Source organism: Cuculus canorus, chromosome 2, assembly GCF_017976375.1.
Source record: "Cuculus canorus isolate bCucCan1 chromosome 2, bCucCan1.pri, whole genome shotgun sequence".
Classification (NCBI taxonomy): domain Eukaryota; kingdom Metazoa; phylum Chordata; class Aves; order Cuculiformes; family Cuculidae; genus Cuculus; species Cuculus canorus.
The window spans coordinates 56,359,095-56,376,885 of record NC_071402.1 but is presented as its reverse complement, the minus strand read 5'-3'; the positions used below and the strand labels follow the sequence as shown (position 1 = coordinate 56,376,885).

Below are 17,791 nucleotides of genomic sequence, written 5' to 3'. Positions count from 1 at the left end.
AAGCTGTGGCTGCCCCATCCCTGGAGGTGTTCAAGGCCAGGTTGGATGGGGTCTTGAGCAGCCTGATCTGATGGGAGGTCCCTTCCCATGGCAGGGGGGTTGGAACTGGATGATCTTTAATGTCCCTCCTAACCCAAACCATTCTGTGATTCTATGCTATTTCAGCTTAAATAAAAACATTCCACTTTGCATAGAGGTAACTGCTTCTCGTACCGCCCTCAGCGGGCGGGGAGCAGGGCGCTCCCGGTCCCTCGCGGTGCTGACGGGGGCGGTGCCCGGCGCGTCCCGCCCTGCCAGCCCGCGGCGGGAGCGTCGCCACTGCCGTGCGGCCATGGCGGTGGCGCCGGAGAAAGCCTCGGAGCTGAAGCAGATCATCCAGCAGCAGCTGCTGCAGGTGCGAGTGTGGGGGTGCGAGGGGGGCAGGGTTGCGTGTGAGAAGGGGTGGGAATGGAGAATATGTGTGACGGGGTGTATGGGGGAGGGTGTCTTGGGGGGGTGTATGGGATAGACGTGGGGTGTTGAAGTGTCGGTGGGGAGGGGGTGAGGGGGCGTATGAGGGTTTGGGAGTGGAGAATGTGTGTGACAGGGAGTGTATTGGGGTGTGGGAGCGGGGGTGTGAGGGGGGTGTCGGGGGTTGGGGGAGCGAAAGGGGATGTGGGGATGTGTGTGAGGGGGTGATGGGTGTGTGGTGGGGATGGGAGTGGAGAGTGTTTGTGTGGTCTGTCTGGGGCTGTGGGAGTGTGGGGAGGGAGTGGGAGGGACGGGGGAGTTGGGGAGGGGTAGATGTGTGTGTGGGGAGGGTGAGGATGGGGAGAAGGGTGGTCTCTGTGTGTGTTGGTATGACTCCCTGGCCCGCGGTGACAGCCCTGCTTGCTGAGGTGCTTGATCCCTGCCAGCTCCATTGCCCTGCTTTGGTTTTCCTACTTCAGACGCTTCCCAGGCACTGTGTTGCCATCTTCAGGAGGGCCAGCAGCTGTGGATGCCCTTCCCAAACAGCTCCCTCAGCTTGCGGCCTTTCCCTCTACCCCTAGTCACCTCCTCCTACTTCCCCTCTCCATCCTCATCTCTATTCCGGGCTAGAAAGAGATTGAGCAGAGATCCTTGCCCTTCCGGCCCCGTGTCAGTTGTTGCTCACTCAGACTGTCTGTGCCTCGTTGAGGGCAGAGAGAGGAGTCCTAGGGTGAGGCCTAAGGTGCTGGGTGGCTGAGAAGCAGGGGAAGCACCCAAAGGGTGAGACTGTTTTTGCTTGCTGCTTTTTGAGTGAGTTTCTTGGGCTGGAACTTGGACTGACAGGAAAATAATTGTCAATGTTTTAACTGTCTCATTGTGAGGTGTTGGGGTTGTATCAGTGACTGTATCCTTACGTCGTGCTGGTGTGGGAAACAGGCGTACAGATATGTGCAGTTTCATAGCTGGGATGAAGGACAGAAATTCTCTGACTTCTCCTTTAACACAAGGAAAACTTGCCATGGAGATTTCCTATTTTTATGCCTTACTTGCAAGTATATATGGGCTTGTTTAGCCTCAAGAAGAGAAGTCTAGTGCCTACAGGGGACTACAGGAAAGCTGGGGAGGGGCTCTTTACCAGGGAGTGCAGTGTTACAAAAAAGACGAATAGTTTTAAGCTGAAAGAGGGGAGATTTAGATTAGATTTTTTGCCTGTGAGGATGGAGAGGCTCTGAACAGGTTGCCCAGAGAGGCTGTGGTTGCCCTATCCCTAGGGGGATTCAAGGCCAAGTTGGGTGAGGCTTTGAGCAGCTTGATCCTGTGGGAGGTGTCCCTGCGCAAAGCAGGAGGGTTGGAACTGGATAATCTTTGAGGTCCCTTCCAAACCAAATCATTCTATGATTCTATATAGTGGTGTACTTTTTTTCTCTTAAAAAACCCCCAATAATCTATTACACTGTGTTTAAATTTTGAAGGAGACAAAACATTAAAACAGTGACTATTTTATTATTGATGGATTTGCATTCAAGGCCTGTTTATAAGGAGGGACGTTCAAGGCAGGAAATGCTGTTAAGAGCAGGGAAAATGCTGAGGTTTGGTATGCTCATGATGTTTTTGGCTGGCAGAGCTGCTTTAGTGAGGCACTGTAACTTGCTTGATTAGTTCTGAAAGAATTCAGGGTAGTTACTTCTGTGTTCCTAGTAGGATACCTGGAGTGGCTGTTTAGTCATAACTGCAGCCGTTCAAAGAGCTTGTATTTGTACCATATAATGAATTTTCTTTCAGATGGATGTCCATGGAAGGATCAGAGAAGTTCTTGCTGAGACTGTTCGTGAAGAGTTAGCACCTGAGCATCAGGAGTTATCCACAGAAGATTTGGTAAAGGCCCTACAACAACAAGGGATCATCAATGATATTATGAAGGAACTTAAATTTGTAACTGTAAGTAGCTTTTGAAGAGTTGAAATATTTTTGCTTGTTTCTCTTATTGACTTGGTGTTTTGGCAAAGTGAAAACTCGCTACTTCTAAAGGTTCGTGATTTAATGATTTGTGATGTGTTAGAAGCAGAACAGCTTAATGCATGTGCTACAGTTGGTTTAATGATAACACTATGTTGGAAGTATTTGTTCAGCTTTTGTGACATATCAAGTACTGGAAGGGAGCATACCTGAGAAGCAGCACTCAGTTGAAGTGGCAGATTCTTTCAGTTTTAGAAAACTAGTAAGACCACTGTTGCCTCCTTTGATGCCTTAATAAGTGTTATTGTAATTTCAGGATGTGAGTGAAAAGGAGAGGACTTCAGCTCCAAAACCATCAACGCATTTTGTTGACAGAGAACCGCCAGTTTTGAAAAAAAGTATGTTGCTTGTTTAATATTTGGATCATAGTTTTGAGGGAAATTTCAAGTCCATGATTATTGAACTCCAAATTAGTAATGCAGTATTATCCAAAATAATTTATAGACTCCTAAAGGTAGAGAAAGGGATGTTTTTCCTGCTTATCTAGAGGAAGCAAATTCATATAAGCAGCAGAAACAACTGTCACATGTTTTACTGTTTTTTAGAATTTAATTTATTTTACATTAAGATCTCTTTTATATATTTTACAATCACTTTTTTCAAGAAAGTTTCTCTTTTTTTCTAGTCTCCTTGTTAGTTAACTGATATTTAATATGCTTCCTAAGGTCTGTTTGCAGTCTCTTCATTTTTATTGCTACGCTTTACAGCTAACATTGACCCAACACGGAGGTATCTTTACCTTCAGGTTTTGGGTGGAAAAGCTTTTCTGGAACATCTTCAGGAACCGGAGCCTCTGCCTGGTCAAATCTGTTCTACCTTCACTCTGTGTTTACATTTTCGAAATCAGCGCTTCCGTTCTAAACCTGTCCCCTGTGCCTGTGAGCCAGATTTTCATGATGGCTTTTTACTTGAAGTACACAAGGATAGCCTAGGTAAGGATTATGGTGGGTTTAAACTTGATGATATTGGGTTTTTTCCTGATTTCAGAGTTACGATGGAATATGTTTGATATTATTTATTGGCTTTCTTTCCTATTTTCTGTCATGTTTTCCTAAGGAAAGTGATTACCATACTAGTTTATGCAACTTGAAGATCTTTCTCGTTTCTTCTTTTCCTTCTTTTCCACTCTAAAATAACTCGAATTTTTGACCGACTGTATCCATAATTGACAGCAATATGATCATCTTGGAGATGGTAGGAGGTACTAAGGTGGCTGTGATTTTCATGAACTTTGTGCTGACAAGTGAAAAAGGGAAATGCAGTTTTGTTATCATAGGGAAGGAGAAACTTCAGTGTGAGTTCAGTTTGCCTACCAGCTGGCAAACACCTGTCACCCACAGCTTGAATTACCGTCCTGCTGGTAGCCATGGAGCATGGTAGGAGCTAAGTATGTTATCAAAAGGCTCTGGATATTGCCTGAGTCCCATAGAAGTCCAGGACAGCTTGTGGAATACCAGGAAACAGGGTTACTGCGGTTGGACTTAGGGAAAGGAGTGAATATGTTGTGAATTCAAAGAAAACCAGGCTTTGTTAGTTCTGCTCATGGAGCAGTTTATATCATAGGGTCAAGTTTAACTACAGGGAGACTTTCCTAAATGCTGAGGTACAGTAAGTTGGCCTGACACATTCCAGTATTTTAAAAGAATAATTTTAAATTACTTTTACTCAATGGTGCTTTAATATTCTTTATTTTCTTAAACGCTAATTCCATTTTTGGTTTTGTGCAGTTGAACCAGTTACATTGGAGTACTCAACTGTAGGAATCTTCCTATCTCCTCTCTAAATTAACTGTAATCTTTCTATACCTCTGTCCTAAACTGAGGTTTACTTTAAGATGGGACCATTGCTTGCACTCACGGATGTGAGATTTTTCTTAAAATGTAATGTGTGCAATGAATGTAAGTATGTGCTTTTTAATGTTGAGGAAGACTTGGGATGATGATACTCTTGCTATCTTATCTTGGTTTAATAATGGCAGGTGATGGAAGTAAAATGGTGGATGCAACCACTATGTTATCTATATGTGATCCAGTGCATATGGTTCTGATCAAAACAGACACGTTTGGTGAGACAACACTAGTAGCATCCTATTTCTTGGAGTGGCGATCGGTCTTGGCTGCAGAGAACAGCATAACGAATATTGCTGTTGAGCTCCTGGGTGTAGGTAAGAATAAATAATAAGGCTGTAATGATGACTTAAAATATTGGTTACTGAGCTTGATTGTAAGTATTTATGATGTAGTTCAGTTTTAGTTCAACTCATAAATTACTATAAAGTATCGTTAGGAAAAGTGTAGGAGATTAATGGTTAGATTCTTCTCTTACCAAAAACCTAAAAGTGTGTATTCCAGATCCTGTGTAATAATGGCCTCATGTCTCGGAACTACCACAATTCATTTTCAGCAAAATCTGAGTAACTTATGAAAAAAAAACCCAAACAAACAAAAATCAATCAGTTCATACCCAGGAATGCCTCAAATCAGTGCACTGAAAAGTCAAGTCTAGCTTCTGTCCATGTCGTAGCAAATGAGCAACTGCTGGAAAAAGTGATCTCTGTTGTGCTGCCATTTATTCCAGCAGCTGGAAGCATGTTTTCTCACAAGAATTATTTTCTGCTGCCTGGCCGAAATGCCTGGCTGAAATGCCCAAGGTAAAATGAATTTTAGAGAACTGATTGAGATTTATTTTGGTTCAAAGGTTCAGAATCAAAGGTTTCTGTTGGTGTTTTAAACATCAGACTGGAAATGTATCCGCATCTTAATAAGACACTGTCTCCAGAAGTAACTAATACTCAAGTAAGTAATTTCTGGGAGGGCTGACTTATTATTTTATTAGTGGAGGGAGGCTCAGTATGGAATTAGTTACATAGATGTTGAGGGCTGTGGTTTTTTGAATGTTCAATACTTCTTCTTCTCCCATGACATATTTAAATGTAATTACCTTTTTTTTAACTACTTTGTTTGTACTGAACATTACTTTATTTGAAATATTTTCTTATTGTATCAAAACTTTGAGAAGGAAAAAAAATAAGAATTTCAAGTCAGCTATTCTGCTTGGAAAGCCGGTAAATATTGGCCTGAAAGTGCATCCAGATCTGCTCATCAAAAGCTGAGCAATCCTTCTGTACAGAAATGCATCACTTAAGGTGAACACTAGTTCAGTCAAGCTTGATATATAAGCCTACAAGCAAGAAACATAACTTGAGGTTTTTGTTCCTTGGATTTTCATGTAAAAATACTGTTCTTCAGCTTTTGCATGGCACACTTTAACTATTAAGTTGTACTTTACGTAGGCCAAATTTGGTCTGAATATACTTATTGATTATGTTGGGTTTTTTCCTGTTTGGAATTAATATGTGTGATTGGTTATGCTTTTCTTACCTGCAGTTTGCTTTGGAACGTCAGAAAACAGCAGAAAAAGAACGATTATTTCTTGTATACGCTAAACAGTGGTGGAGAGAGTACCTACAGATAAGGCCTACGCACAATGTAAGGCTAGTAAAGATTTTTGCACAGGTTTGTAAGTTTTATAAATAGATCAGTCCTTTCTTTAAGTTATCGTTTGTTTTCAGATATATTTTGAAGTTTATGTGAATATAGAATATGATATGGGTACATTCAGGTCAGGGGAACGTGTTATATCATGTAAAAAAATTAAATTTGTGAGGATTGAACTTATATATGTGTGCTGAAGCTCAACAGCATAATGCAGAAAAAAGGGTTGCTCCAACCACTTCTGATGCATGGGGTGGTAAAAAACGCGTGTTCAATCTTTTCCTTGAATACTCATGAATGGAAAAGACCTAAGTGATCTGTGTAAACCATTTCAAATAAGTTTTAGAGCAGATAAAACAGTTATACAGAATGGGTTTAATTGGATCTTTTGGAAGAGCTCCACGTTTGAGCTCTGTGCGGTCTGTAAAGCAGTCTGTCAGGTTAGTGTTGCACGCTAGCTTCAGACATAATTATTGTAGGCTAATAAATTACTCTGGCACTCCACCTCAGCAGAATGGAGGATAAAATGGGAGAGGCATAAGTAAGGAAAAACTCATGGGTCAAGATGAAGATGGTTTAAGTGAAGGAAAGAAAGGAAGAGGTGAGAAAAAAATGATGCAAAGAGAGTTGCTCACCACCTCCCACCAGCAGGCTGATGCCCAGGGAGTCTCCATGCAAGGGCTAGTTTAGAAAGAGTCTTGACACCCACCAGTTTTATTGCTGAACGTGATGCTATAAGGCATGGAATATCCATGCTCTAAGGCATGGTAAGTTCAGGACAGCCGACCTGGCTGTGTCCGCACCCAGCCTCTTGTCCACCCCAGTCTTACTCCCTGTTGGAACAGAATGAGGAACAGAGAAGGCCTTGACACTGTGCAGGCACTGGTCAGCAATAGCTAAAACACTGCTGTGTTATCAACACTGCTTTGATCACAATCTGAAACAAAGCACCATAGTGGCTGCTATGAAGAAAATTAACTCCATCCTAGCCAGACCCAATACAAATCATAGAGTCACAGAATTACAGAATGGCTTGGGTTGGAAAGGACCTTAAGGATCATGCAGTTCCAGCCCCCTGCCCTGGGCAGGGACACCTCCCACTAGACCAGGTTGCTGAAAGCCCCATCCAAGCTGGGCCTTGAACACCTCCAGAAATGGAACATCCATAACTTCTCTGGGCACCCTTCAGTGCCTCACCACCCTCACAGGAAAAAAATTATTCCTAATATCTAATCTAAATCTCCTCTCCATCAGTTTTAAACCATTACCCCTATCACTGCACTGCCTGAAAAAGAGCCCCTCTCCATGTCTCTCTTTAAGTACTGGAAGGCTCCTATAAAGTCTCCTCGGAGCCTTCTCTTTAGGCTGAATAAGCACAACTCTCTCAGCCTGTCCTTCAGTGGGAGGTGCTCCAGCCCTCCAATCATGTTTGTGGCCTCCTCTCAACTTGCTTGAACACATCCATGTCCTGCCTGTGCTGAGAATTCCAGGCTTAAGATTTTCAGGGCAGGGTTTATAGAGAAACAAAATATATAATTAAGTAAAGAATTCTAGAGCTGGAAGTTTGGTTGGGGGCATGAGGTAAAAATGGGACTTGTACTATTTTGAGAATGAAGCAATGTGTGAATTAATGGTATTCCACTTTCTGCACTCACAAAGCTAAAGTAGGGTTGGGAAGAAGGTTGAAGGGAAGGGTTTGCAGATAGGTTTAGAGGACCAAGTTCTTTGTTACAGAACAGTATAGAAACTGGCAGCTTTCAGAACACTACAGGAACCAGGCCCCCTGCTAGTTCAGTATCTATAGAAAACTTATCTTGGTTCTCCTGGTGGCCATAGCAAATGTTGGTAAAACTGCCCTTAGTGGCTTTTCTCATTTCTGGCAACAAAAGTGAGATTATCACAATTGTTTGATAATATAGTTATTAGGCAGTTTTGCAGGCATAATACAGAAGCATGTGTTATATGTGTAAAACTATATTACATAAATAATGAAACTTCCTGGTGAATTTTTTTTCTTGCTTTCTAGCTGTGAAATGATTTCCAACAGGATTCCCGTCAGCTTTAAATAAATGGTGCTTTCCTTATGCCACCTTGCTGGAGAAAGCATGACAAAACCTTAATGGGGGTAATATGGGACTACAGTAAAAAATAGGAGACTGGGGTTTCCTGAAGCTGCAGATGTTTAGAAGGCTTCAATCCCCTTATAAATATAGAAACACAGAAGTACCAGTATAGCCCAGTGAAGAAAAGAGGAGGGTTATGCTGCTTGACATAGTTTTAATAATATTTAATTAATCAAATTTCTCTACAGCGCATAATAGAACAGGCCTTTTCCAGTCATATTATTTTTTAATTTTTCCAAGAAATTAGAAAGTCTTAGTATTAATACTCTTGTAATTTTTATGTATCTAGTGGGATCATTGTGAGTAAATTTTATTGACTTTTCGTGTTGTGAGAAGCGTTGAAATGTATTCAAATTCAGAAGCAAATGGACACCTTTTAAACTCTAAAATCAGCTGTTGAGTGCTTAATCCTTTGGCGGGGGTTGGGGGTTTGTTATGAATTTTGATGAGTGTGTGGGTTTGAGGTTTTTTTGGTTGGATGTGATGGTGACTGGGTTTTTTTGTTTGCTTGGAATTTTTTTGTTTGATGATAATGTGGAAATTGACAGTGGATAGAGCATGAACAGTTCCTCACCTGTTTAAGGAAATTAGGTTCAACCTGTACTGCTCCAGGTGCTTGAACTTCTAGTTTGGAATACCTTACTGGTAACAGAGTCAGTGGAAAAATCAAACAGTGAAGTCCCTCTAAACGAATTGCTTTAATGGTCTTGTATCTTAATTGTAGAAGGATTTTTCTGCCTTACTGTTTTTCAGTTATATTTATTTCAGGAAGAATAAATCCTGTAGCAAAAAAAGAGTTTAGGTTAAGATGAATCTTTTGTAATGTTTCTGTGTCTGGTGAATAAAGGTATTTTATATATTCAGGATGAAAATGGAGTAAACCATCCAGTATGTTCATATATCAGACCGCTTCGAGCAGGCCGGTTACTAGACGCTCCTAGACAGGCAGCACGGTTTGTCAGTGTCCTGGGCTATGAAAAAGCTCCCGTAATCGGAGGAGGTGGTGGCAAACAAGAACAGTGGTGCACCCTTCTTGCTTTTCTGTCTAGAAACAAGGTATGTGGAAATGGTCATTATCACAGCTTCCATAAGATAGAAAGACTATGGCACATCACTGTAACTGATTTTTGTGATTTACCAGTGGTAGCAATAAATTTATGAAGGAAACTTTTTTCCTGGTTGAAGGGAAATGCAGCTACACATGACACTCAGTTGTTACACTGTTTTTACCTGTTTTACCTTTTTTAATTTCCAAACTTTGACAACACATTCCAAACAGTAAAATTACAATAGAATTACCTTTTATCAACTGATTAAATTTCCTAAATGTGTAAAAGTACTGTGTAATTTCTAATATTTCCTCCGGTATTTGCCTTATGTACATTTTGGCTTTTAATTAGAATGTTAATTTTGTCTTTACAGCTCAATAGATTCTGGTTTTAGTTAACCTGAAGGTATCTTTATAATAAGAAGAAATGTTTTTCAGTATTTATCTTATAGTATATTTGAAAAAGAAGATAAATAGTCTATCATTACAACATACTTCTGGTTTTAAACAGTTTTTCCTATTACAGAAAACTGAAACTTGTTGAGTTTAAACCTGACATCTGGTATGTGCTTTAGGTAAACAGAAGGAAAACATGACTTGTTAAATCATGATTAGAGAAATACCACTCTTTTCTTTCTTTAAGATTTTATCCATGCCTGATAGTTAAACCAGTTTACTAATATTTACTGCCTAGGGTGACTGTGAGGATCATGCTAACCTTCTGTGCAGTCTTCTTCTTGGCTTTGGATTGGACGCCTTTGTGTGTGTTGGAACAAAAGCAAAAGGAGTCCCTCACACTTGGGTAATGACTTGTGGAACTGATGGAACAATTACTTTTTGGGAGAGCTTAACAGGACATAGGTGAGTAAAAGCGATACAGGAAGACTGAGCAATGTATATTAAGGCTTGCATGAGCTACTTTTTTTTACACCCTGTCATGAAACTTGTGTAATCAAAGACCAAAACCTTTGAATCTTTTCTTCTGTCTACTGCTGTTGTTTGGAGAATAACTGGTTCAGTGTAAGGTGAAATATTTTTATTTATCACAGTATAGCAAGTGTCTTACAGCAGCTGATTGCCATTGATGCTATCACTGCCATAATTTATAAAGGAGGAGATGAAATCTGACATGATTGTTTAGGAACTGTTGTGGTTTTAACCCCAGTGGCAACTAAACCCCAAACAGCTGCTCGAGTACCCTTCCCCTGGCCCCCGCAGTAGGATGGGGGGAGAGAATCGGAAGGGTAGAAGTGAGAAAACTTGTGGATTGGGATAAAAACAGTTTAATAGGTAAAGTAAAAGCCATGCATGCAAGCAAAGTGAAATAAGGAATTTGTTTGTTGCTTCCCATGAGCAGGCTTCTGTTCAGCCGTCTCCACAAAAGCAGGGCTCCATCACATGTAATGGTTACTTGGGAAGTCAAATGCTGTCAATTTGAATGTGTCCGCCCTTCCTTCTTGTTCCCCGAGCTTTATATGTCGAGCACGATGCCATATGGAGTGGGATATCCCTTTGGTCGGTTGGGGTGAGCTGTCCCGGCTGTGTCCCCTCCCAACATCTTGTGCACCCTTGGCCTACTCGCTGGTGCTGGGGTGTGATAAGCAGAAAAGACCTTGATTCTGTGTAAGCACTGCTCAGCAGTAACCAAAACATCCTTGTGTTATCCACACTGTTTTGGTCACAGATCCAAAACACAGCCCCATACTAGCCACTATGAAGAGAATTAAGTCTGTCTCAGCCGAAACCAGCACAGGAATGCATGTATTTTTCCTTCTTTCATGTGTGAAATCGGAGTTACATTACTTTTCCCCCCTGCAGAAATCTGCAAGTTCTCTGCGGTTCTCTCACGTAAGTCATTTTAGAAGAGCATATGCTTCCGGAGCCTGTTCGTTAAAAAAAAATCTTTCCCTTCTTACTCTACATGTCCATTGCTTAAGTGCAGAGAATGATACTCATAGAATCATAGAATCACCAGGTTGGAAAGGACCCACTGGATCATCGAGTCCAACCATTCCTAACACTCCCTTAAACCATGTCCCTAAGCACTTCATCCAACCGTTCCTTAAACACCTCCAGGGAAGGTGACCCGACCACCCCCCTGGGCAGCCGGTTCCAGTACTGGATGACTCTTTCTGTGAAGAATTTTTTTCTGATATCCAGCCTGAACCTCCCCTGGCGGAGCTTCAAGCCATTCCCCCTTGTCCTGTCCTCAGTCACTTGGGAGAAGAGGCCAGCCCCCTCCTCTCCACAACCTCCTTTCAGGTAGTTGTAGAGAGTAATAAGGTCTCCCCTCAGCCTCTTCTCCAGGCTAAACAACCCCAGCTCTCTCAGCCGCTCCTCATAAGACTTGTTCTCCAGCCCCCTCACCAGCTTCGTTGCTCTTCTCTGGACACGCTCCAGAGCCTCAACATCCTTCTTGTGGTGAGAGGCCCAGAACTGAACACAGTACTCAAGGTGCGGTCTCACCAGTGCCGAGTACAGAGGGAGAATCACCTCCCTGGACCTGCTGGTCACACCATTTCTGATACAAGCCAAGATGCCATTGGCCTTCTTGGCCACCTGGGCACACTGCTGGCTCATGTTCAGTCAGCTGTCAACCATTACCCCCAGGTCCTCCTCTTCTGTACAGCTCACCAGCCAGTCTTCCCCCAGTCTGTAGCACTGCATAGGGTTGTTGTGCCCCAAGTGCAGGACCCGGCATTTGGCTTTGTTGAACCTCATGCCATTGGCCTCAGCCCAGAGGTCCAGCCTGTTAAGATCCCTTTGCAGAGCCTCCCTTACCCTCCAGCAGATCCACACTTCCACCCAGCTTAGTGTCATCCACAAACTTGCTGAGGGTGCACTCAATGCCTTCATCCAGGTCATTGATAAAGGCATTGAACAGGGCTGGGCTCAGTACTGAGCCCTGAGGAACCCCACTTGTAACTGGCCTCCAGCTGGAGTTAACTCCATTGACCACCACTCTCTGGGCCCGGTCATCCAACCAGTTTTCAATCCAGGCCAGAGGCAGCCAGTTTCTGAAGCAGAATGCTGTGAGAAACTGTGTCAAAGGCTTTATCGAAGTCCAAGAAGACTACATCCACAGCCTTTCCCCCATCCAGTAGTCGAGTCATTTTGTCATAGAAGGTGATCAGGTTAGTTTGGCAAGATCTGCCCTTTGTAAACCCGTGTTGACTGGGCCTGATCACCCGGTTCTCTTGCATGTGCTTCATGATAGCACTCAAGATCACCTGTTCCATGACTTTCCCCAGCACTGAGGTCAGACTGACAGGCCTGTGTAGATGGGCACAACGTTAGCCAGCCTCCAGTCTAGTGGAACTTCTCCAGTCAGCCAGGACTGCTGGAAGATGATGGAAAGGGGTTTGGCAAGCATGTCTACCAGCTCCTTCAATACTCTTGGGTTGATCCCATCCAGCCCCATAGACTTGTGGGTGTCTAGTTGAGCAAGCAAGTCTCTAACCGCCTCCTCTTTGATCATGGGAGCCTCATTCTGCTCCTCTAACTCCTGGGTTTGTACACCGAGGGAACAACTTTTCTCGCTATTAAAGACTGAGGCAAAGAAGGCATTAAGTACCTCAGCCTTGTCCTTATCCCCTGTCACTGTTGTTCCTTCTGCATCCAATAGGGACTGAATATTCTCCCTAGTCCTCCTTTTCTTGCTGATGTATTTATAGAAAGATTTTTTATTATCTTTCACAGATTTAACCAACTTTTATTAAAAAAAGAAAAAGAAATGCTTCAGACTTCAAAGAAAAGAGCTTTCTCTTTACTGATGATATCCAGCACTGTGATCCATCCTGTTGTAATTCCTAGTGGTCTTTGAAGCATTACTTTTGGAAACACAATTTTTGTAATATATAGTTTCAAAGTTGCATTGGTAGAAGCACAGTGGGACTCTATATTTTAATATAAGACTTTTGGCTTTGTGAAAAGTGCTGATTAGTATCCAGTGTTGAAAATAAGCCGTTCTGTTTTGCCACTGTTTCTATATCTGTGATCAGCATTTGAAGATCTGTGTCCCAAAATGTGACGAATAGTGGGGAAACTGCATGTGTAGTTATGTTGTTATAGTTGCAAAATTTAATTGCTGTTGAATATCTGCTTGATTAATGAGCTTATTTTTCTAGATGTAAAGAAAAGAGTAGTGTATTATTTCACTGTTACGCCTCCAAGATGTGTATAATTACTTTTCTGTAAATAAATGAATGCCGTTTTGGGGAAAAAAAAATCTGTTAACAAACTTGACTTATATTTTTAAAAGGAGAAATGTGTTATATCTGTCTCATCTACTTATTTTCACCCTGCCTTGAAATAAGGTGTATTACTAAGAAATGGTATGTGTTTTATTAGGTACATCCACAGACCTATCAACCCTGATGACCCTCCACTAGTTGAACAACCCAAGCCACTGTATCCTTATCGCACGATTGGTTGTGTCTTCAACCATCAAAAGTTCTTTGGAAACTGTCAGCCCTCTGACGCTGTAGAGGTCTGTGTGTTTGACCTGCATGATGAATCTAAATGGAAACCCATGAGTGGAGAAGCAATAAAATCCGTATGTTCCCCTGGATCAACATCTTCAGTTCCTTCTTTTCCTCCTCTGTGTGCATCCACAATAGATGCTGCGGTAACAAGCAATGAGATAGAATTGCAGCTGAGAATACTGGTCTCTGAATACAGAAAGGTAATACTGTTGGAGTATTGTTATTGATCTGTTGCAGTAATAAAGGTACATGCTTTTACTGTGTACCTGTATTAGACAGCCATTTGCTCGTTGTAGGCTACTAGACTGCTCCTATCTTTGCAATGTGTTTTCCATCAGCTTTTGCAGAATGCAGTATGTGAAAAGTGAAATAACAGAAAAATTATTTGGAAAGGCTATACTAAGCTAGGTTAGGCATTGTGCTTATTTGCAGCGGTGATTCTGTAACCTCTTGTGTGGGCTTTTCCCCCCACTTTGGCTTTGCCCCTCATTCTAGGTCTGTATCTTGAGCTTCCTTGCACCTGCAGGCTACCTATGAGGGAGGGGTCTGTAAAAGCTAGGAGGGTCAAATCTGGTTGTCAGTGGGCTCTGCCTATCCATCGCAAATGTTTTTGGTCCCCGGATAAAAGCAGGCTTTCAGCTTGTTATGGTCTTACTCTGACTGCTTTACAAAATCAGAAGATATTTTTAGAAGTTAGTTTCATGCTTTATCAGGATTTTTACAAGATATAATATGCCAGAAGCTACCTTTCCTATGCTAGATATTAAGGAAATGATATATTAAATCCCTGTTAGTGTATGTCTGGTTTTAATGGGGTTTTTTGGTTGTATTTGTTTTTATCTCCCCACACAATGCTCGGCCCTTCGGGTGGCAAGTAATTCTGAGAGTATGAATCTCATGCTGTGTTGAATACATACGTGGTAGATTTTTGTACTTTGCACTTGTGGAGTGGTAGGAGGAAGGTGTGCATACATGTGTGTGAGTTTTGGGGAGCTGTTGTGCATTGTTCTCTCAGAAGTGGGTTTCCATGAGAGACATGGGAAGAATGTGAGGTGAATCTTGGTTGATCTTGCCCATATTTTTGCTCTGTATTTATGCGCTATCTTCTTACATTTCATGCAGAGATACTGTAGCTAAAACATCTGTTTCGACTCTGTTGGTCTTGTTTTCTTCTAGTACTGGTAACTTCATTTCCTGGTAAATGTTTGATATTTTGTTGATTCTTCTGGTTGGTTCTGAATTCTTGATTCAAATGCAAATCTTACTGCTTTGTGAATTCACATCCATGAACTACAAATTAAAGATTTATCATGGATTTATTTGTCTATACAGTATACAAGATTATTAATATCCTAATGTTTGTTCTGTGTGGTTGTCATCATTCTGTGACTTGTCTCTCAGGATCTTGGCCTTTCTACTGTTTGGGATGACCATCTGTCCTATCTGTTGTCACCAGCATTAGCAGCCTATGAGCTGGAACGCACAACAAGCGTTTCTGCAGGAAATGAGGAGTTTCAAGATGCTATAAGAAGAGCAGTTCCCGATGGTCACACATTTAAAGGGTTTCCTATCCATTTTGTATACAGAAATGCCAGGAGAGCATTTGCCACATGTCTTCGGTACGTTTAAATGTAGAGATATTTACGTTAAAAACAAATAATTATGAATTGCAGCTCGGGGAGGGGTGATAATGACATTTAAAGAAGGTGAATTTCCTTAAATTAGAACTGGAATAAGAGTTGTGTAGTGTGTGTAATAAGTCATAGGACACAGAGCTTTTACCTTACAGTGGTGAGTTCAGTGATGATAGACTTCGCAAGGGTTAAATTAAATAACTAAGAGTTAATTTATCTGCACTTGTTAAAAATGATGAGTGGTGGTCTTAATTTCCTCCAAGATAACAGCCCTTGCACTACAGAACAATATTATTATTTGTGATGACAGACTCGTGACATTCGTTGTTATTTGAGTGTTAGTCACCTTTGAAATAACCACGGATATGTAATTGAAAATTTTAATAAAAGCTTAGTAATATCTGTTACTCTTGTTTTTCTTTTTGTCAAATAGGTCTCCTTTTTGTGAAGAAATAATCTGCTGTAGGGGAGACCAAGTGCGACTTGCAGTTCGTGTACGAGTGTTTCCATACCCTGAATCTGCATGTGCTGTTTGGATCATGTTTGCTTGTAAATACCGTTCTGTCCTTTGAAAGAAGCCAGCATCATTCGGATGATTTTAGGTCTGCAAAATAACATATTTGGGTATAAAATCACGCAATTGGAAACTAACATTGTATTCTATATGAATGCCACTGATTTTGGATACCTTGGAGTGTTTATTGAAGAGGATTGTGTAATGATTGTGTTTATAAAGAGAATTTATTTCTGTTTTTAATAAAAATTACTTTTAACACTTAAAAGAATGTGGGTCAAGTTACTAAAATGTGTGCATAAAATACTAGCTTCTCTTCTGAAGTTCTGCATTGGTGTGAGAATTCATTTACAAAAATACCTGGTTTACCTCTCCAGGGTCAGAGACTCTTTTGCCTGTCCTCGCTAGCCCAGCATGTGCTTCTTGAGTGACAGAGATCCAGAAATACTGAAGTTTACGCATGTGTCCATTCCACAACAAAATTGATTTCTGCCTGTTTTGGACTTAAGGGTAGCTTCTCCCTTCAGTTTCAAAGAGCAGTTCAGTCAGGTACAGCTAATCTTGTAAATCTATGAATTTAATAATTCACTTTTTTTTAATGTTTAAAATTAAGACTTGAATACCTGGACACATGAATAGTTGTGCTGAGTTACATGAAGTGGTTTAACCTGATGCCTTTTTCCTGACCTTAGCTTAGGAAGTTTCTGAGGTAGAAGTTGTGGCCAGGCCATATTGATTGACAACCCTTCATGATTTTGTCTCATTCCGACACTCAGATCTGTACTTAATTATCCATCTATGGCCTTGTTTGTCTTAAACCTGTAGATGATGATTTTGCTCAGTGTCTTCTAGTCTTCATGCTTTGAAAACTGACAAGAAGTTGGACTTACTGAACTTCTCTATACCATGCCACTCATGTTTTTCACCACGTGAGAGTCCATCTCTTTTTCAGGCTGAAGAAAGTCAAACAGTTTGATTCTTTGATTCATCTGTAGAAGCCATTCCATATCTTTGATTATCCAGGTCCACCTCCTTTTGTTCTATTTGTAAGAAAGATCCAACTCTTTCTGCTGGTGCTGGAGCAAAAAAAACCAACCCTAAACCAACTAATACTAGGGAGGCTTCCAGCACCACCAGCTGGCCTTTTGCATGTACGTATACTCAGAAGCATGGCTGTGTGATGCTATTTTCATCTTTTCTCCTCAAGTGTTAAATACTGCCTGCTGCAGCACCTTGGTTTTAACTTGAGACTTTAGTCTCAAGTGTACTTACTGGCCCCGCTGCTACCAGATGTAAGATACTTGATGGATCTGTTTTTGTGTTATCTTCCTTTTGATGCCTGAAAGAACAAAATGTATTTGTTTGCCTCTTCCACAGTGTGCAAGACCTTGATCAAAGCTTCAGACAGTACAGTTGTATCTAGAATCACGGACTCAGTAAGATTGGAAAAGACCTCTAAGATCATCCAGTCCAGCTGTGAGCCCACCACCACTATACGTACTAAACCATCTCTTCAAGTGCCACATCTACACGCTATTTTAATACCTCCAGGGATGGTGGGTCCACCACTTCCCTGGGTAGCCTATTCCAGTGCTTGACAATCCATTCAGTGAAGAAATTTTTCCTAATATCCACTCTAAACCTTCTCTGGTGCAACAAGGCCATTTCCTTTCATCCTATCACTTGGGAGAAGAGACTAACACCCACCTCTCTACAACTCCTTTCAGGTGGTTGTACAACTACTACAACTCCTTTCAGGTGGTTGTAGAGACTGATGAGGTCTCCCCTCAGCATCCTCCAGGTTAAACCAGCCCAGTTCCCTCAGCTGCTCCTCATAAGACTTGCTCTGCAGCCCCTTTACCAGCTTCATTGCCCTCCTCTGGACATACTACAGCACCTTTGTCTTTCTTGTAGTGAAGGGCCCAAAACTGAATGCAGTATTGAAGACACAGCCTCCCCAGCACTGAGTACAGGGGCACGGGCACTGCCCTGCTCCTGCTGGAGGTTATTCTGCCCCTGTACTCGGCA

The 17,791-nt window shown here is 41.7% G+C and overlaps 1 protein-coding gene across 3 annotated transcripts; it reads left to right on the top strand.

Annotated features, from left to right (window-relative positions):
• The first annotated feature begins 282 nt into the window (after positions 1-282).
• Positions 283-15,981, top strand: CEP76 (centrosomal protein 76). 3 transcript variants are annotated; one of them, XM_054060282.1, is made up of 12 exons: positions 283-394; positions 2,233-2,388; positions 2,723-2,804; positions 3,174-3,398; positions 4,445-4,630; positions 5,164-5,261; positions 5,853-5,954; positions 8,948-9,139; positions 9,826-9,992; positions 13,482-13,815; positions 15,017-15,234; positions 15,683-15,981. In XM_054060282.1, the coding sequence occupies exons 1-12, from the start codon at positions 332-334 to the stop codon at positions 15,819-15,821; spliced, it is 1,962 nt and encodes a 653-aa protein (XP_053916257.1). In that variant the 5' UTR covers positions 283-331; the 3' UTR covers positions 15,822-15,981. The 3 variants fall into 3 exon arrangements, with proteins under 3 accessions (XP_053916257.1, XP_009566289.1, XP_053916258.1); XM_009567994.2 differs by having other exon boundaries at positions 5,853-5,981; XM_054060283.1 differs by lacking the exon at positions 15,683-15,981 and having other exon boundaries at positions 5,853-5,981; positions 15,072-15,208.
• Positions 15,982-17,791: the final 1,810 nt, after the last annotated feature.